This window comes from Centropristis striata, chromosome 7, assembly GCF_030273125.1.
Source record: "Centropristis striata isolate RG_2023a ecotype Rhode Island chromosome 7, C.striata_1.0, whole genome shotgun sequence".
NCBI classification, from domain to species: Eukaryota; Metazoa; Chordata; class Actinopteri; order Perciformes; family Serranidae; genus Centropristis; species Centropristis striata.
Genome location: NC_081523.1, coordinates 809,631 through 831,439, shown reverse-complemented (window position 1 = coordinate 831,439; position 21,809 = coordinate 809,631). Strand labels below are relative to the sequence as shown.

The 21,809-nt window shown below is 37.0% G+C and overlaps 1 protein-coding gene across 1 annotated transcript in view; it reads right to left on the bottom strand.

Moving 5' to 3' along the window:
- fras1 (Fraser extracellular matrix complex subunit 1) overlaps window positions 1–21,809 on the bottom strand; it is a 233,783-nt gene that overhangs the window by 14,874 nt on the left and 197,100 nt on the right. Inside the window, exons 41-52 of the mRNA XM_059337817.1 lie at window positions 17,231–17,390; window positions 16,061–16,229; window positions 13,625–13,871; window positions 12,385–12,729; window positions 10,101–10,261; window positions 7,488–7,635; window positions 7,200–7,405; window positions 6,170–6,326; window positions 5,893–6,093; window positions 4,841–5,028; window positions 2,928–3,203; window positions 1,648–1,880 (exon numbers count right to left, since the gene is read on the bottom strand). Of these exons, the coding sequence (XP_059193800.1) occupies window positions 1,648–1,880; window positions 2,928–3,203; window positions 4,841–5,028; window positions 5,893–6,093; window positions 6,170–6,326; window positions 7,200–7,405; window positions 7,488–7,635; window positions 10,101–10,261; window positions 12,385–12,729; window positions 13,625–13,871; window positions 16,061–16,229; window positions 17,231–17,390 (2,491 nt within the window). The remainder of the gene's footprint in view (window positions 1–1,647; window positions 1,881–2,927; window positions 3,204–4,840; window positions 5,029–5,892; window positions 6,094–6,169; window positions 6,327–7,199; window positions 7,406–7,487; window positions 7,636–10,100; window positions 10,262–12,384; window positions 12,730–13,624; window positions 13,872–16,060; window positions 16,230–17,230; window positions 17,391–21,809) is intronic.

Below are 21,809 nucleotides of genomic sequence, written 5' to 3'. Positions count from 1 at the left end.
TTTAATCAACCAGGAAATACCGTTTAACCCTTTAAACAACCAGGAAATACAGTTTAACCCTTTAAACAACCAGGAAATACCGTTTAACCCTTTAAACAACCAGTAAATACCGTTTAACCCTTTAAACAACCAGGAAATACAGTTTAACCCTTTAAACAACCAGGAAATACCGTTTAACCCTTTAAACAACCAGGAAATACAGTTTAACCCTTTAAACAACCAGGAAATACCGTTTAACCCTTTAAACAACCAGTAAATACCGTTTAACCCTTTAAACAACCAGGAAATACAGTTTAACCCTTTAAACAACCAGGAAATACAGTTTAACCCTTTAAACAACCAGGAAATACAGTTTAACCCTTTAATCCATGGACAACATGTTGGTTTCAGAGGTTGGGGACACAGGTATCTTTAATAAAACTCAAACTCTTTCAGTTCACTGTGTTTTCTACTAGTTCTTCTGGTTTTATATTGTTACTTTTAACTTTACTGTTTCCTTTTTTTTGGTTTGACCTAAAAATCATCAATTTTGATGATACGGTTATAGAGGAAAACTATTACTATTCCTATTACTACTACTAAACTATAACTAAACTATAACTATTCCTATTACTATAACTATTACTATAACTAAAACTATAACTATTACTAAACTATAACTAAACTATAACTAGTCCTATTCCTATAACTATAACTATTCCTATAACTATAACTATAACTATAACTATTACTATAACTATTACTATAACTATTACTATTACTATAACTATAACTATAACTATTACTATAACTATAACTATAACTATTACTATAACTATTACTATTACTATTCCTATAACTATAACTATAACTATTACTATAACTATTACTATAACTATTACTATTACTATAACTATAACTATAACTATAACTATTCCTATAACTATAACTATAACTATTACTATTACTATAACTATAACTATAACTATAACTATTACTATAACTATTACTATAACTATAACTATTACTATAACTATTACTATAACTATAACTATAACTATAACTATTACTATAACTATTACTATAACTATTCCTATAACTATAACTATAACTATTACTATAACTATTACTATAACTATTACTATTACTATAACTATAACTATAACTATTCCTATAACTATAACTATAACTATTACTATTACTATAACTATAACTATAACTATAACTATTACTATAACTATTACTATAACTATAACTATTACTATAACTATTACTATAACTATTACTGTAACTATAACTATAACTATTACTATAACTATAACTATAACTATAACTATAACTATTACTATAACTATTCCTATAACTATAACTATAACTATAACTATTCCTGTTCCTATTACTATTACTATAACTATAACTATAACTATAACTATAACTATAACTATTACTAAACTAAGGGAAACAGCCTTCAGCTTGAGCAGCTGTTTTCCGCTTGGTCCTAGTGCCTGACGCTTCTCTATTGGACGGTAAAAACTACATGGGACCAAAACGGCCTTTTTAAAGAGTGCAGGGACATGTCCCCTGTGTCCCCCCCCCCCTCTAAATGCTGTCCGTCTTTAAGTTGATAAGCATGTCCCCAGAATGTGAGAAGCAGCCTTTGGTCCTGACCGGTTGGGGTGCTCCTTGTGCTTGACGTCCAGGTATTTGAGCGTGGCGATGAAGGACTGGGCCTGGAAGCCTCTGGCGGTTCCCGTGGTGACGGGGGTGTGGCAGATGGAGCCCTCGGTGCCGATGGTCACCATGTTGCTCCTCAGCGGCGTCCCCAGGTGACCCGCCTTGTCCCGGGCCTGGGCCACGCAGCGCACATGGAACCGCCGGCTGAAATAAATACTGTCCAGGACCTGAGAGGGACCAGAGAGGACTCAGAGACTCAAAGACTCAGAGACCAGAGACTCAGAGACTCAGAGACTCAGAGACTCAGAGACTCAAAGACTCAGAGACTCAGGGATTCAGAGACTCAAAGACTCAAAGACTCAGAGACCAGAGACTCAGAGACTCAGAGACTCAAAGACTCAGAGACCAGAGACTCAAAGACTCAGAGTCTCAGAGACCAGAGACTCAAAGACTCAGAGACTCAAAGACACAAAGACACAGAGACTCAGAGACTCAGAGACTGAAAGACTCAGAGACTCAAAGACACAGAGACTCAAAGACTCAGAGACTCAGAGACTCAAAGACACAAAGACACAAAGACACAGAGACTCAGAGACTCAGAGACTCATAGACTCATAGACTCAGAGACTCAAAGACACAAAGACACAAAGACACAGAGACTCAGAGACACAGAGACTCAGAGACTCAGAGACTCAGAGACTCAAAGACTCAGACACTCAGAGAAGAGAAGAAACGGCTGTTCTGGACTTTTTTTCTTTCTACATTTCAGTTCTAAAATAAGATGTTTAATGTTTATTAATATATATGTTATGTTATGTATATGCTATATATATATGTTATTTATATGTATATATATATTTATATATTTTTCCACTTTCACAAAGTTAAATCTTTTAATCAACTTCAGTCCTGATTCTGATGCCAGTGATTGACAACATTTATTTTGATGCAACTTATCACTGCAGCGCTGTTTAATACAGCAGCAATAAGCTTCATAAAAGAAGAAAATACGTGAAGTGGAGTGAAAACTTATAGTAGAATAATGATTTTATACTGTAACGACAGTGGGATTAGAAATAGTGGTTTTAATGGGTTTCAATGGGGACATTTTTGCCCTGAAGGGTCTAAATTTCTGTATTTTGGATACACAGTTTATTACAGACTTGAGGTTAAACTTCCAAAATGTATTCCACATGCATTAAAACGGACAAAATGATGAAAATCTGAAGTTAGAAAGCCAAAAGGAGGCCCAAGGATGAGGAATCCCAGCTCACCATGTGGTTGACGCTGGTGTACGGCGTGGTGTCCGTCACCGTCTCGAAGGGGGAGCGGGCGCCGCTGGTGTCGGTGGGCGCCGCCACCTCCCACGAGAAGTGAAGCTGCGTCTGGTTGATGCCGGCCTCCTCGCAGCGCTCCTTCATCACAGAGTATTTGGGGTAGTGAGGGTCGCAGGGCGTGACGCAGACCAGGGGGTAACCCGGGGACGGCGTCTTCCTGCTGCCCTCCCTGGTCGCCTCCTGGACGTGGTCGTAGTCGGCCAGAGACACCACCTGACGGGGACGCAGCAGCACGGATACTTAGGACGAGGTTGGCTTTAAACATGAACACACACTGGGTGGATTATTCACTTTTTCAAGCCCACAGAAACAGTTTGTTGTGTAACGTTTCTTATCATGGGCATGAAGAAGACACAAAATGTTAAAAAATAGATGCAAAAATTACCAAAAAAGACAAAAAATTTCCAAAAATAGATGTAAAAATGACCAAAAAAGACACAAAACAACCAACAATGGATGTAAAAATGACCAAAAAAGACACAAAACAGTCAAAAATGGATGTAAAAATGTCTAAAAAAGACACAAAACAACCAAAAATGGATGTAAAAATGACCAAAAAAGACACAAAACAACCAAAAATGGATGTAAAAATGAACAAAAGACACAAGACAATTAAAGTCACTTTTTCATCTAAAGCCCACAGAAACAGTTTGTTGTTTAACGTTTCTTACGATGGGCGCGAAGAAGACACAAAATGTTAAAAAATAGATGCAAAAATTACCAAAAAAGACAAAAAATGACCAAAAATATATGTAAAAATGACCAAAAAAGACACAAAACAACCAAAAATTTATGTAAAAATGAACAAAAGACACAAGACAATTATTTAAGTCACTTTTTCATCTAAAGCCCACAGAAACAGTTTGTTGTTTAACGTTTCTTACGATGGCCGTGAAGAAGACACAAAATGATAAAAAATAGATGTAAAAATGACTAAAAAAAGACACAAAACAACCAACAATGGATGTAAAAATGACCAAAAAAGACACAAAACAGCCAAAAATGGATGTAAAAATGACTAAAAAAGAAACAAAACAACCAAAAATGGATGTAAAAATGAACAAAAGACACAAGACAAGTATTTAAGTCACTTTTTCATCTAAAGCCCACAGAAACAGTTTGTTGTTTAACGTTTCTTACGATGGGCGCGAAGAAGACACAAAATGTTAAAAAATAGATGCAAAAATTACCAAAAAAGACAAAAAATTACCAAAAATAGATGTAAAAATGACCAAAAAAGACAAAAAATGACCAAAAATGGATGTAAAAATGAACAAAAGACACAAGACAATTATTTAAGTCACTTTTTCATCTAAAGGCCACAGAAACAGTTTGTTGTTTAACGTTTCTTACGATGGGCGCGAAGAAGACACAAAATGATAAAAAATAGATGTAAAAATGATTAAAAAAAGACACAAAACAACCAACAATGGATGTAAAAATGACCAAAAAAGACACAAAACAGCCAAAAATGGATGTAAAAATGTCTAAAAAAGACACAAAACAACCAAAAATAGATGTAAAAATGACTAAAAAAGAAACAAAACAACCAAAAATGGATGTAAAAATGACCAAAAAAGACACAAAACATCCAAACATGGATGTAAAAATGAACAAAAGACAAAAAACAATTATTCACGTCACTTTTTCATCTAAAGGCAACAGGAACAGTTTGTTGTTTAACGTTTCATATGATGGGCGCGAAGAAGACACAAAATGATAAAAAATAGATGCAAAAATTACCAAAAAAGAAACAAAACAACCAAAAATAGATGTAAAAATTAACAAAAACGACACATAAGAATTATTTACGTCACTTCTTCATCTAAAGCCAACAGATCGTTTCTTACGATGGGCGTGGCGGGGAGGATCAGGCTGCCTGACGCCTCCTGGTCCAGGATGGTCACTGTCGCCATGGTGATCTCGCCAAGCACCGCCTCCACGGGGTCGTCGGGGCCGAGGACCAATGAGAAGGACTCGTGCCATTCTCTGTCCTCATTGGACAGAATCTCCACTTTGAAGAGGATGTGGTCCATCCCTGCAGAGCAAAGAGGAACGTTAGAACCTGAGATATAAAAACATCTTTAACCTTCCTTTAACCCTCTGAACCCGCCAGAGTTTTTATTAACATGTTTTCTTTAAAAGATCCCCGAGAATACACCATTAACCGTAGAAAGAAACCGTAACAACAGGCATTATATGCCGGAATATGAGCTTTCTGACAGTCGTTGAATGGATTACATTTCCATTATAAAAAGTGACTAAAACTTGTCTTAAAATGTTGATATTAGTGTCAGAATGTCTTTATTCTACAAGTGTCAGTTATATTGTGGAGTTCCTCAGGGTTCAATTCTAGGACCACTTTCAAATTCTGAACTCTCCACGTATGTTTTCTTTAAAAAAATCATGAAAAATCCTCCGTTTGTTGTAGAAAGAGATTTTTTGTCTTCTTTTGGTCATTTTACGTCTTTTTGCCTTTTTTACAGTCATTTTAAGATGTTTGCGTCTTTTCATGGTCATTTTAGGTCTTTTTTTGGTCATTTTACGCCTATTTTGTGTCTTTTTTTTGGACATTTTAAGTCCTTTTGTGTCTTTTATGGTCATTTTATATCTTTTTGTGTCTTTTTATGGTCATTTTGAGTCTTTTTTGTGTCTTCTTTTGGACATTTTATGTTTTTTGTGTTTGTAACAACATTTATGCCAGAAATTTATCAGAGAAAATCAACTTTTTCTCTGATTTCTGTCATTCTAACTGTGTTATTCTGCACAAAGACATGTTGGAGTTGTTCCCACTTCTAGCCATGATTGTGCTGATTTTATATGTTGCAGAGGAAACAAAGAGGAAAATGTAAAAAAAAAGCAAAAAAGGCCCTTAAACGCTTGTTTTTGTGTGACCTCTGACCTGGGGTGAATTTCAGCACTCTGCTCTTGGGGTTGTAGTCGACTCCGGACTGGGCTGATCCGTCCCGGGTGCTGCAGCGGATCTTGGAGGTCCGGTCCAGATCTCCGTGGCGGATCACTTTGATGTTGAGCACCTCGATGCCGTCGGGACCAGGAGGCTCTCGGACCTGGTAGGACACCTGCTGGAACTCGATGGTCGGAGCTGGAAGGAACCAGGTCAAAGGTCACGTGTGATATTTACAGAATCATTTCAGATCTGCTGTGTGTTTTCTGCTCACCGTCTTCATCGTTGGTGATGGTGATGGTGACGACATCGCTGGCGCCCACCATGGCGCCGCTCCAGTGGTCGCCCAGCGGCGTCCCAAGATGCACCTGGAACTCCTCCTCCGGCTCGAAAACAGAGTCGTCGTTGATGTGAACGGAGCAGTTTTTCACCTGGAAAACAAACAAACAAACAAAAACATTTGAACGGATCAAAGAAAAAAACATACAGTCATGTAAAAAATTATTAGACCTCCTTGTTTTCTTTAATTTCTTGTTCATTTTAATGTCTGGTTCAACTAAAGGTTAATTTGTTTGGACAAATATAATGATAACAACAAAAATATCTGATAAAAGTTTAATTTAAGAGCTGATATCTAGATATTTTATTGTGGTTTTATTGTTAATGATTTTGGTTATTATCAAGAATGTTTCCATGACTGTATGAATAAAAATGAATAAAAAAAGACACAAATTGACAAAAAATAGAGGCAAAAAATTACCAAAAAAGACATAAAACAACCAAAAATAGATGCAAAAATGACAAAAATATGACACAAGATTATCAAAATAGACACAAATTGAGTAAATATAGATGTAAAAATGACAAAAAAATGACACAAAATTATCGAAATAGACACAAAAGAACCAAAAATAGATGTAAAAATGACCAAAAAATGACACAAAATTATCATAATAGACACAAAACAACCAAAAATGACAAAAAAATGTTGTTTGTTGTTTGTTGTTTTCTTCAGTTTCTTGTTCATTTTAATGTCTGGTTCAACTAAAGGTTCATTTGTTTGGACAAATATAATGATAACAACAAAAATATCTGATAAGAGTTTAATTTCAGAGCTGATATCTAGACATTTAACATGGTTTTATTGATAATAACCAGAATCATGATCAATAAAACCATGTTAAATGTTTAGATATCAGCTGTGTTTGTTGTTGTTGTTCCCTTTAGTTGCACCAGACATTAATAATAAATGGAAGAGGTTGTCTAGTCATGTTTCCACCAGTGAACAGAGGATCGTTTCCTACCTTCTCTCCTCGGAGGAAGGTGATGCGGGACTCGTCGGCGTTCCGGCGCTCCTGGAAGTCGTCCATCACGGCGGCCGACATGGTGCGGGTGAAGCAGCGCACCGAGGACGTGACGGACAGGTCGCCGGAGCGGATGACGGGCAGGTGCAGCACGCCGTCTTTCTCCTTCACGGTGTAGGCGCTCTTCTCAAACTGCATGCTGGGAACTGAGGGAGAAGCAGCGGTGAGGTTGATGTCTGTAGCATGAAACGAAGAGATAAATGGATGTGTTGTTGTTTTTTTACGTACTGTCCTGGAAGGTGTCGGTGATGACCACGTTGGCCTCGTACGGCTCCTGCAGCACGGCGCCCTGAGGAGAGCTCAGGAACACCACGAAGGACTCGGATCCTTCCATCGACGGGTTCTGGATGTCGTCCATGATGGTCAGACTGCAGGTCTGGGACAACGGAAAGGAACTTTACACCAGTAGGTTGTTTTAAAGATACGGAGGAAAGATCAGCAAATAGACCAGTAGGTTGTTTTAAAGATACAGAGGAAATATCAGCAAATAGACCAGTAGGTTGTTTTAAAGATACAGAGGAAAGATCAGCAAATAGACCAGTAGGTTGTTTTAAAGATACAGAGGAAAGATCAGCAAATAGACCAGTAGGTTGTTTTAAAGATACAGAGGAAAGATCAGCAAATAGACCAGTAGGTTGTTTTAAAGATACAGAGGAAAGATCAGCAAATAGACCAGTAGGTTGTTTTAAAGATACGGAGGAAAGATCAGCAAATAGACCAGTAGGTTGTTTTAAAGATACGAAGGAAAGTAAAGCAAATAGACCAGTAGGTTGTTTTAAAGATACAGAGGAAAGATCAGCAAATAGACCAGTAGGTTGTTTTAAAGATACGGACGAAAGATCAGCAAATAGACCAGTAGGTTGTTTTAAAGATACGGACGAAAGATCAGCAAATAGACCAGTAGGTTGTTTTAAAGATACGGACGAAAGATCAGCAAATAGACCAGTAGGTTGTTTTAAAGACATGGAGGAAAGATCAGCAAATAGACCAGTAGGTTGTTTTAAAGATATAGAGGAAAGATCAGCAAATAGACCAGTAGGTTGTTTTAAAGACATGGAGGAAAGATCAGCAAATAGACCAGTAGGTTGTTTTAAAGATATAGAGGAAAGATCAGCAAATAGACCAGTAGGTTGTTTTAAAGATACAGAGGAAAGATCCGCAAATAGACCATTAATCATAGAGAGAAACTGTAAATGTAGCGACCCGACTGCTGCTCAAAGAAGACGCCACTTATTGTAACGTTTCCAAACAAAAGTGTACTTCCTTCTTAAACAAATAAAGTTATATTTCCAACTTAAACATCACATTTCTGCGGTCAAAAAACTCACAACAATCGGTCATATACCTGATATCTTCATTAACTAACAATCAGTCATACAGCTGAACAAACAAATAAATAAACAATCAAAGCATAATGGCTCTTACAGTAAATAAACAGGCGTTATTGTCGAAATATGAACTTTCCGACAGTCCTTGATCCTTTGATCCTTGAACGGATCAAAGGTTCTGAAAGTTTCTATTAGAAACAGTAACATGAATGAAGCCTGAATATAAAAGTCTTTAAGCTGTAAAGTTGACTGTAACTGTTAGATATCCTGCTGTCTCTCACCTCCTCCGTTCATACAGGTTTCCTAACTTTTAGATATCTGTCTATGAGTCTCTCACCTCCTCGGTTCTTCCAGGTTTCTTAACTTTTAGATATCTGTCTATGAGTCTCTCACCTCCTCGGTTCTTCCAGGTTTCTTAACTTTTAGATATCTGTCTATGAGTCTCTCACCTCCTCGGTTCTTCCAGGTTTCTTAACTTTTAGATATCTGTCTATGAGTCTCTCACCTCCTCGGTTCTTCCAGGTTTCTTAACTTTTAGATATCTGTCTATGAGTCTCTCACCTCCTCGGTTCTTCCAGGTTTCTTAACTTTTAGATATCTGTCTATGAGTCTCTCACCTCCTCGGTTCTTCCAGGTTTCTTAACTTTTAGATATCTGTCTATGAGTCTCTCACCTCCTCGGTTCTTCCAGGTTTCTTAACTTTTAGATATCTGTCTATGAGTCTCTCACCTCCTCTGTTCTTCCAGGTTTCTTAACTTTTAGATATCTGTCTATGAGTCTCTCACCTCCTCTGTTCTTCCAGGTTTCTTAACTTTTAGATATCTGTCTATGAGTCTCTCACCTCCTCTGTTCTTCCAGGTTTCTTAACTTTTAGATATCTGTCTATGAGTCTCTCACCTCCTCGGTTCTTCCAGGTTTCTTAACTTTTAGATATCTGTCTATGAGTCTCTCACCTCCTCGGTTCTTCCAGGTTTCTTAACTTTTAGATATCTGTCTATGAGTCTCTCACCTCCTCGGTTCTTCCAGGTTTCTTAACTTTTAGATATCTGTCTATGAGTCTCTCACCTCCTCGGTTCTTCCAGGTTTCTTAACTTTTAGATATCTGTCTATGAGTCTCTCACCTCCTCGGTTCTTCCAGGTTTCTTAACTTTTAGATATCTGTCTATGAGTCTCTCACCTCCTCGGTTCTTCCAGGTTTCTTAACATTTAGATATCTGTCTATGAGTCTCTCACCTCCTCGGTTCTTCCAGGTTTCTTAACTTTTAGATATCTGTCTATGAGTCTCTCACCTCCTCGGTTCTTCCAGGTTTCTTAACTTTTAGATATCTGTCTATGAGTCTCTCACCTCCTCGGTTCTTCCAGGTTTCTTAACTTTTAGATATCTGTCTATGAGTCTCTCACCTCCTCGGTTCTTCCAGGTTTCTTAACTTTTAGATATCTGTCTATGAGTCTCTCACCTCCTCGGTTCTTCCAGGGTTCTTAACTTTTAGATATCTGTCTATGTGTCTCTCACCTCCTCGGTTCTTCCAGGTTTGAACTCCACCTTCTTGGAGCTGGGGATGTAGTCGACCCCGGGGCTGGCCGACGGCGGGTCGGAGGGTCGGGTGGCGCACCACACCGACGTGACGGAGGACAGGTCGCTGCCGAGGCGCAGCACCGGGATCTCTATCGTTCCTGCAGACACGGAGTAAGGTTTCGCTAATATTAACACGATTTTTCAAATTAATGAGAAGCTTTTTTTCAAAATAATGGCTTTGTTTTCCAAAATATTGAAACGTTTTTCAAAATAATGGCTTTGTTTTCCAAACTATTGAGACATTTTTCAAAAATAAAATTACTATTTCTTTTAGTAATGAGCAGCAGCAATATATACAAAGTTAAGCTTTTCAAAATAATTACCTAGTTTTTTTTTTTTAAAGTAAGACTTTTTCAAAATAATAACTTTGTTTTTTCAAAATAATGAGCGATTCCTCAAATAATAAATAAGAAACTTCCTCAAAATAATGACTTAGTTTTTCAAAATAATGAGATATTTTTTCAAAATAATGAAAAGCTTTTTCAAAATAATGAGAAGCTTTTTTTCAAAATAATGGCTTTGTTTTCCAAACTATTGAGACGTTTTTTCAAAATAATGGCTTGGATTTTCAAAATAAGAAGCATTCTCAATAAAATTACTATTTTTTTTAGTAATGAGCAGCAGCAATATATACAAAGTTAAGCTTTTCAAAATAATTACCTAGTTTTTTTTTTTTAAAGTAAGACTTTTTCAAAATAATAACTTTGTTTTTTCAAAATAATGAGCGATTCCTCAAATAATAAATAAGAAACTTCCTCAAAATAATGACTTAGTTTTTCAAAATAATGAGATATTTTTTCAAAATAATGAAAAGCTTTTTCAAAATAATGAGAAGCTTTTTTTTCAAAATAATGGCTTTGTTTTCCAAACTATTGAGACATTTTTCAAAATAATGGCTTGGATTTTCAAAATAAGAAGCTTTCTCAATAAAATTACTATTTTTTTTAGTAATGAGCAGCAGCAATATATACAAAGTTAAGCTTTTCAAAATAATTACCTAGTTTTTTTTTTTTTAAGTAAGACTTTTTCAAAATAATAACTTTGTTTTTTCAAAATAATGAGCGATTCCTCAAATAATAAATAAGAAACTTCCTCAAAATAATGACTTAGTTTTTCAAAATAATGAGATGTTTTTTCAAAATAATGAAAAGCTTTTTCAAAATAATGAGAAGCTTTTTTTTCAAAATAATGGCTTTGTTTTCCAAACTATTGAGACGTTTTTTCAAAATAATGGCTTTGATTTTCAAAATAAGAAGCTTTCTCAATAAAATTACTATTTTTTTTAATAATGAGCAGCAGCAATAGATACAAAGTTAAGCTTTTCAAAATAATGACCTAGTTTTTTTTTTTTAAAGTAAGACTTTTTCAGAATAATAACTTTGTTTTTTCAAAAAAATGAGCGATTCCTCAAATAATAAATAAGAAACTTCCTCAAAATAATGACTTAGTTTTTCAAAATAATGAGATGTTTTTTCAAAATAATGAAAAGCTTTTTCAAAATAATGAGAAGCTTTTTTTTCAAAATAATGAAAAGCTTTTTCAAAATAATGAGAAGCTTTTTTTTCAAAATAATGGCTTTGTTTTCCAAACTATTGAGACGTTTTTTCAAAATAATGGCTTGGATTTTCAAAATAAGAAGCTTTCTCAATAAAATTACTATTTTTTTTAGTAATGAGCAGCAGCAATATATACAAAGTTAAGCTTTTCAAAATAATTACCTAGTTTTTTTTTTTTTTAAGTAAGACTTTTTCAAAATAATAACTTTGTTTTTTCAAAATAATGAGCGATTCCTCAAATAATAAATAAGAAACTTCCTCAAAATAATGACTTAGTTTTTCAAAATAATGAGATGTTTTCTCAAAATAATGAGATGTTTTTTCAAAATAATGAAAAGCTTTTCCAAAATAATAGCTGTGTTTTCTAAAATGATGACAACATTTTTCAAAATAATGGCTTAGATTTTCAAAATAAGAAGCTTTCTCAATAAAATTACCATTTTTTTTTTAGTAATGAGCAGCAGCAAAAGATACAAAGTTATTTGAAGCTGCTTTAATGTGCCTATTTTAAAATGTTCCTGGTAAAACCCCCAAAAGAAATGTTCTGACGGGTGATTAAAAAAAAAATGAAACAATGAATCTTTCTTCTAACTGATGATTTATCTTTTCAGACAAAACTAATCGATGTTTCTGTTATATTGTAGTCAGGATCACAGAGACACTACCGGCGTCTTCGCTGAAGGTGAAGGTGGCGTTGCCCAGGGAGACGGTGGAGGCGTCGTTGGGGCCGTCGATGACCACGGTTGCCGTGGTGATGGCGCCGACGCGGGCGTTGTCCGAGGCGTCCGCCAGCACCAGCTGGAACTCCTCCGACAGCTCGTACTCGCTGTCGTCGATGAGCTTGACGTCACAGGTCGTCATGGTGACGCCGGGGCCCAGCACCACGCGGTTCTCGCCGCTCGTCCCGCGGCTCTTATAGTCGGAGCCCGACTCCAGAGACACGAGGCTGCTGCCCTGAGCCGACCTCGCCACCGTGGAGCAGAGCGCCGACACCGTGGAGGAGGAGTCGCCTGGAGGAGAGAGGAGGAGAGACGAGGAGGAGAGGAGGAAGAGAGGAGGAGGAGGAGAGGAGGAGGTTACTTTACTGGAGGATTTACACTCGCTGTAAAAAATGTCTGTAGATTTTAGGGTAAAAACTGTTAAACCATGACAGTAAAAGATGTAAAATGATAAATGAGTTAATTCAGTTTCAGTAACAATGAAACACTGTAAATGTTTTTATCAGCCAAAACTGGATTTTTACAGTTTTTATATATATATATATATATATATATATATATAAAGTCCTTTTGATAAGTGATTAAAAATAAATGAAACAATGACTCTTTCTTCAATCTGATGATTTACCTTTACAAACTGGTAATCTCGAGCCAAGTTTTGTTAAAAAATAACATATCTTTCTTTTATATTGGAGTCAGGATCAAAGACACTAAATATTTGGGACTGAAGCACAAGTAAATTAGTAAAAAAGTAAAATAATCACAAAAATATCATTATTATCATTATGAGGATCATATGACCTTAAAGAAATGTTGCAGCAAGCAGATAAGAATATAAGAGCAAATATAAAGAAACATCTGTTGATATTAGATAATTAATTGGTCAGTAGTTAAAGAGACAGTGCTCTGAAAAATACTTATTAAATTAATATTTTTTTAAATTATTATATTAATATATAATATATAATAATAGCTTAGTTTTTCAAAACGATAGGTTAGCTCTTCAAAATAAGAAGCTTTTTCAATAAAATTACTATTTTTTTAAAGTAATGAGCAGCAGCCAAAGAAACAAGTCGTTATGTAAAGATACTGTGTTATTATTCAGGTTTTATTTTGTAAATCTAATGGTGGAAATGGTCTTCCAGCGTTTCTTCTCTGAGTTTTGGTATGAATGTGTTGATCTGACCTTTCCTCTCGACGGGAACGTGGATGAACCCGGAGCTCTCGTTGACGTGGTACGTCTTCTTGTCGAACTGCAGCGTGGGTTCGTCCTCGGTGTCGTTGATGTTGACGGCGGCGAGCGTGTTGGCGCCCAGCAGAGCGTAGACGGGAACGCTCAGCTCCACGCTGAAGCTCTCCGTCCCCTCGAACACCTCGTCGTCGTTGATGACGATGGTGCACACCTTCGTGTCCTCGCGCTCGTCAAACTGCACCTGAGAACCAACGGGACAGAAACCAGCGGGTCAACACGACATGAGACATCAGAGACACTTTACTGTCGCAGAGACGAGTTCTACGGCCGCGGAGTAAAAACAGGAGGCCTAACCCTAACTCTAACCCTAAAACAGGAGGCCTAACCCTAACCATAACCCTAAAACAGGAGGCCTAACCCTAACTCTAACCCTAAAACAGGAGGCCTAACCCTAACCATAACCCTAAAACAGGAGGCCTAACCCTAACTCTAACCCTAAAACAGGAGGCCTAACCTAAACCCTAACCCTAAAACAGGAGGCCTAACCTAAACCCTAACCCTAAAACAGGAGGCCTAACCCTAACCCTAACCCTAAAACAGGAGGCCTAACCCTAACCTAACCCTAAAACAGGAGGCCTAACCCTAACCCTAAAACAGGAGGCCTAACCAAACCCCAACCCTAAAACAGGAGGCCTAACCCTAACCCCAACCCTAAAACAGGAGGCCTAACCCTAACCTAACCCTAAAACAGGAGGCCTAACCCTAACCCTAAAACAGGAGGCCTAACCAAACCCCAACCCTAAAACAGGAGGCCTAACCAAACCCCAACCCTAAAACAGGAGGCCTAACCCTAACCCCAACCCTAAAACAGGAGGCCTAACCCTAACCCTAAAACAGGAGGCCTAACCAAACCCCAACCCTAAAACAGGAGGCCTAACCAAACCCCAACCCTAAAACAGGAGGCCTAACCCTAACCCCAACCCTAAAACAGGAGGCCTAACCCTAACCCTAAAACAGGAGGCCTAACCCTAACCCTAAAACAGGAGGCCTAACCAAACCCCAACCCTAAAACAGGAGGCCTAACCCTAACCCCAACCCTAAAACAGGAGGCCTAACCCTAACCTAACCCTAAAACAGGAGGCCTAACCCTAACCCTAAAACAGGAGGCCTAACCAAACCCCAACCCTAAAACAGGAGGCCTAACCAAACCCCAACCCTAAAACAGGAGGCCTAACCCTAACCCCAACCCTAAAACAGGAGGCCTAACCCTAACCCTAAAACAGGAGGCCTAACCAAACCCCAACCCTAAAACAGGAGGCCTAACCAAACCCCAACCCTAAAACAGGAGGCCTAACCCTAACCCCAACCCTAAAACAGGAGGCCTAACCTAACCCTAAAACAGGAGGTCTAACCCTAACCCTAACCCTAAAACAGGAGGCCTAACCAAACCCCAACCCTAAAACAGGAGGCCTCACCCTAACCCTAACCCTAAAACAGGAGGCCTGACCCTAACCCCAACCCTTAAACAGGAGGCCTAACCCTAACCTAACCCTAAAACAGGAGGCCTAACCCTAACCCTAAAACAGGAGGCCTAACCAAACCCCAACCCTAAAACAGGAGGCCTAACCCTAACCCCAACCCTAAAACAGGAGGCCTAACCCTAACCTAACCCTAAAACAGGAGGCCTAACCCTAACCCTAAAACAGGAGGCCTAACCAAACCCCAACCCTAAAACAGGAGGCCTAACCAAACCCCAACCCTAAAACAGGAGGCCTAACTCTAACCCCAACCCTAAAACAGGAGGCCTAACCCTAACCCTAAAACAGGAGGCCTAACCAAACCCCAACCCTAAAACAGGAGGCCTAACCAAACCCCAACCCTAAAACAGGAGGCCTAACCCTAACCCCAACCCTAAAACAGGAGGCCTAACCTAACCCTAAAACAGGAGGTCTAACCCTAACCCTAACCCTAAAACAGGAGGCCTAACCAAACCCCAACCCTAAAACAGGAGGGCCTCACCCTAACCCTAACCCTAAAACAGGAGGCCTGACCCCTAACCCCAACCCTTAAACAGGAGGCCCTAACCCTAACCCTAACCCTAAAACAGGAGGCCTGACCCTAACCCCAACCCTTAAACAGGAGGCCTAACCCTAACCCCAACCCTAAAACAGGAGGCCTCACCCTAACCCCCAACCCTAAAACAGGAGGCCTAACCCTAACCCCAACCCTAACAGGAGAATCATCGAGTGAACCGGAGCTACAAGAAGAAAACAAGACACAAGACACAAACAACAACAACAACAACAGCAGTAATAATGAGGTAAACATGTTCCAGGTGAGCTACCTGTCCGGTGAACAACAACAACAACAACAACAACAACAACAACAACAGCAGTAATAATGAGGTAAACATGTTTCCAGGTGAGCTACCTGTCCGGCGTACTCCACGTAGTCCTGCTGACCCGGTTTGGACCCGGCGCTGCTGGTGGACGTGGCGCCGCCCGGCTCAGTGCGGCAGAGCACGATGGCGTACTGGTTCAGGTTCCCGGTTCGCTTCACCGTCACCGCCACCACGCCCGCCTTCTCGCTCACGTTGTAGCTGTGGAGACAGGAAGTGACATCACAGGTTATTTTACCTCTGATGGAAAACGATTAAGTGAGTTTCTGATGGAAGAACATTTCTGCCAGAAAAAGAAAAACAACATCCTGTAAATATTTCTCACAAAAATGACTTATAAATTACTCTTTCCAAATAAGAAGCTTTTTCAAAATAATGGCTTTGTTTTTCAAAATAAGAAACTTTTTCAAATGGCTTTATTTGTCAAAATAAGAAGCTTTTTCAAATATAATGCCTTTGTTTTTATCCAAATAATTACTTTTTTCCCTTCAAAATAATAAGTAATGACTTATAATTTCAAAATAAGATGTTTAAAAAAATAATGACTGGGTTTTTCAAAATAAGGATACGTTTTTCAAAGTAATGAGAAACTTAAAATATTTTTTAAAATGAATATAAAGAAAAAAAATGACCTAGTTTTTCAAGAAAATGTGAGACTTTCTCAAAATAATAACTTTATTTTCAAAATAAGAAACTTCCTCAAAATAATGACTTAGTTTTTCAAAATATTGAGAAGCTTTTTCAAAATTTAAGCTTAGTTTTTGAAAATAATGACTTAGTTTTCCCAAAAAAATTAGCTTTTTTTGAAAATAATAGCTTAGTTTTTGAAAATAATGAGCTTTTTCAAAAATAACGGCTTAGTTTTTCAAAATAATGGCTTAGTTTTTCAAAATAATGGCTTAGTTTTGAAAACAATGAGAAGCTTTTTGAAAATAATGACTTAGCTTTTCAAAATAAGAAGCTTTTTCAATACAATTACTATTTTTAATAAGTAATGAGCAGCAGCAAAGGATACACGTCATTATCTAAAGATATTGTGTTATTATTCTGTTTATTTCCAAAATTCAAAAATCAAAATGGTGGAAATGGGCTTCCAATGTTTCTTCACTAAGTTATGGACAGAAATAAATAAATAATAATAATAAACAATGATAAAAAAGTAAAGTATTCCACCCCAGTGAGGGAACAGACGCTGTAGGAACCTTTTGTGCTGGAAGCTGATGAGGGACCACTGGATGTGGAAGACGTTGTCCATCACCACGTTGGGTTTACTGTCCTTCACCAGGAACTTAAAGGTGTCCATCGTCTCCTGGACGTTGTCCTGGTGCAGCACGTAGCGGATCAGACCCAGATTAATGTCAGCTGGAATAAAGATTAATAATAATCAATAAACAGCACGTAGCGGATCAGACCCAGATTAATATCAACTGGAATAAAGATTAATAATAATCAATAATCAACACGTAGCGGATCAGACCCAGATTAATATCAACTGGAATTTAGATTAATAATGATCAATAATCAACACGTAGCGGATCAGACCCAGATTAATATCAGATGGAATAAAGATGAATAATAATCAATAATCAACACGTAGCGGATCAGACCCAGATTAATGTCAGCTGGAATAAAGATTAATAATAATCAATAAACAGCACGTAGCGGATCAGACCCAGATTAATATCAACTGGAATAAAGATTAATAATAATCAATAATCAACACGTAGCGGATCAGACCCAGATTAATATCAACTGGAATTTAGATTAATAATGATCAATAATCAACACGTAGCGGATCAGACCCAGATTAATATCAGATGGAATAAAGATGAATAATAATCAATAATCAACACGTAGCGGATCAGACCCAGATTAATATCAGATGGAATAAAGATTAATAATGATTAATATCAGCTGGAATAAAGATTAATAATGATCAATATCAACTGGAATAAAGATTAATAATGATTAATATCAGCTGGAATAAAGATTAATAATGATTAATGTCAGCTGGAATAAAGATTAATAATGATTAATATCAGCTGGAATAAAGATTAATAATGATCAATATCAGATGGAATAAAGATTAATAATGATTAATATCAACTGGAATAAAGATTAATAATGATCAATATCAGCTGGAATAAAGATTAATAATGATTAATATCAGCTGGAATAAAGATTAATAATGATCAATAATCAACATGTAGCGGATCAGACCCAGATTAATATCAGCTGGAATAAAGATTAATAATGATCAATATCAGCTGGAATAAAGATTAATAATGATCAATATCAGATGGAATAAAGATTAATAAAGATTAATATCAGATGGAATAAAGATTAATAAAGATTAATATCAGCTGGAATAAAGATTAATAATGATCAATATCAGATGGAATAAAGATTAATAATGATCAATATCAGATGGAATAAAGATTAATAATGATCAATATCAGCTGGAATAAAGATTAATAATGATTAATATCAGATGGAATAAAGATTAGTAAAGATTAATAAAGATTAATAATGGTTAATATCAGCTGGAATAAAGATTAATAAAGATTAATAATGATCAATATCAGATGGAATAAAGATTAATAATGGTTAATATCAGCTGGAATAAAGATTAATAATGGTTAATATCAGCTGGAATAAAGATTAATAATGATCAATATCAGATGGAATAAAGATTAATAATGATCAATATCAGATGGAATAAAGATTAATAAAGATTAATATCAGCTGGAATAAAGATTAATAATGATCAATATCAGATGGAATAAAGATTAATAATGATCAATATCAGATGGAATAAAGATTAATAATGGTTAATATCAGCTGGAATAAAGATTAATAATGATCAATATCAGATGGAATAAAGATTAATAAAGATTAATATCAGCTGGAATAAAGATTAATAATGATCAATATCAGATGGAATAAAGATTAATAATGATTAATATCAGCTGGAATAAAGATTAATAACGATCAATATCAGCTGGAATAAAGATTAATAAAGATTAATATCAGCTGGAATAAAGATTAATAATGATCAATATCAGCTGGAATAAAGATTAATAATGATTAATATCAGCTGGAATAAAGATTAATAAAGATTAATAATGATCAATATCAGATGGAATAAAGATTAATAATGATTAATATCAGCTGGAATAAAGATTAATAATGATCAATATCAGATGGAATAAAGATTAATAATGATCAATATCAGATGGAATAAAGATTAATAATGATCAATATCAGCTGGAATAAAGATTAATAATGATTAATATCAGCTGGAATAAAGATTAATAAAGATTAATAATGATCAATATCAGCTGGAATAAAGATTAATAATGATTAATATCAGCTGGAATAAAGATTAATAATGATTAATGTCAGCTGGAATAAAGATTAATAATGATCAATATCAGCTGGAATAAAGATTAATAAAGATTAATAATGATCAATATCAGCTGGAATAAAGATTAATAATGATCAATATCAGCTGGAATAAAGATTAATAAAGATTAATAATGATCAATATCAGATGGAATAAAGATTAATAATGATCAATATCAGCTGGAATAAAGATTAATAAAGATTAATAATGATCAATATCAGATGGAATAAAGATTAATAATGATCAATATCAGCTGGAATAAAGATTAATAAAGATTAATATCAGCTGGAATAAAGATTAATAAAGATTAATATCAGCTGGAATAAAGATTAATAATGATCAATATCAGATGGAATAAAGATTAATAATGATTAATATCAGCTGGAATAAAGATTAATAATGATCAATATCAGCTGGAATAAAGATTAATAATGATTAATATCAGCTGGAATAAAGATTAATAAAGATTAATAATGATCAATATCAGATGGAATAAAGATTAGTAAAGATTAATAAAGATTAATAATGATCAATATCAGATGGAACGAGTTTTGTGTTGATTGACAAATTCTTCACTGAACATGATTGATATAATTTTATGTTGTTTTGGGTTCAAATGTTGATCCAGTAAATCAAAGTGAAACAATAGTCATCAGGTCATGAAGGTGAAAACAGAAGTAAACAAAGCAACATGTTAGGTAAACATGTTTGTTTGTTTGTTTGTTTCATGGAGGCAGAATGAATGAAAAGGATCCAGAAACAACCAGAAGTGAAACTTTTAACAGAATGTTAACAGAGAAGATCTTTGAGAAGAACGTCTCTGTGGAACGGTGATTCCAGGAGGAGGAGGAGGAGATAAGAGGAGGAGGAGGAGGAGCAGGAGGAGGTCAAGTCAAGTCAAGTCAAATTTATTTATATAGCGCATTTACAGACGGCTGAGCCGCACCAAAGTGCTTCACATAAAAGTGCAAAAAGTGCAATAAAATACAGAATTGACAAAGGTAAAAAAGAGACTAAAACTAAACAAAACAAAACAAAACAAAACAGCAACCAAACAACTTTAATTGTAGGCAAGAGAAAAGAGGTGGGTTTTTAAGTGAGACTTAAAGACATTTAGGGACTGCGCTGCACGGATGTGGAGGGGGAGGCAGTTCCAGAGTCTGGGGGCTGCTACTGAGAAGGTCCTGTCGCCCCTTGTCTTTAGTCTGGACCTGGGCACCTCCAACAGCAGCTGGTCAGCTGACCGTAGAGCTCTGGAGGGGGTGTGGTGGTGCAGAAGGTCAGACAGGTATGTAGGGGCCAGACCATGGAGGGATTTGTAGACAGTTAGAAGTAGTTTATAGTTGATGCGGTGACGGATGGGGAGCCAGTGGAGTGATGCGAGGACCGGGGTGATGTGATCATGTTTTTTAGTGCAGGTGAGGAGTCTGGCGGCTGAGTTTTGGACCAACTGCAGGCGGCGAAGCTGCAATTGATCCATGCCGGTGTAGAGGGCGTTACAGTAGTCCAGTTGTGATGTGATGAAGGCATGGATAGTTTTCTCCAGGTCACTCTGAGGCAGGTAGGCTTTTGTCTTGGCTAGAGTTCTCAGGTGGAAAAAGCTTCTCCTCACCACTGCACTAACCTGCTGTTCAAACTTAAAAGCACTGTCAAAAATAACGCCAAGGTTTTTGACAGAAGGCCGGATGTTGGAGGCTAGAGGGCCTAGGGCATCAGTGACCGAGGCCGGAGAGGTTTTTCCAAAAATAATGACCTCCGTCTTGCTCTCATTCAGGTTGAGGAAGTTTTCACCCATCCATGATCTGATGTCAGCCAGACAATCAAGCAGTGGCTGGAGTGCAGCCTGCCCATCAACCTTAAGAGGCAGATATAGCTGGACGTCGTCGGCAAAGCAGTGGAAGGAGATGTTGTGTTTGACCAGGATGTCCCCTAGGGGTAAAATATATAACAGGAAGAGGATGGGACCTAGTATAGAGCCCTGAGGGACCCCACAGGTGAGGGGGGCAACAGAGGAGAAGAAATCCCCAAGCAGGACAGAGAAGCTCCTGTCAGCCAGGTAGGACTGGAAGAACTTCAGGGCTGTGCCTTTGATGCCAACTTGGTGCTCAAGCCGAGACAGCAGGATCCTGTGATCCACCGTGTCAAAGGCTGCTGTGAGATCGAGGAGCACTAGGATCACAGGACTCCCTGAGTCAACGACTAAGAGCAGGTCGTTTAGCACTCTCAGCAGTGCAGTTTCTGTGCTGTGGGCTGTTCTGAAGCCAGACTGGAATTTTTCATAGATTTTGTTATTGGTGAGAAAGGCTTTCAGTTGGATGTAGACTTCTCGCTCGAGGAGTTTAGACAGGAAGGGTAGTTTGGAAATTGGTCTGAAG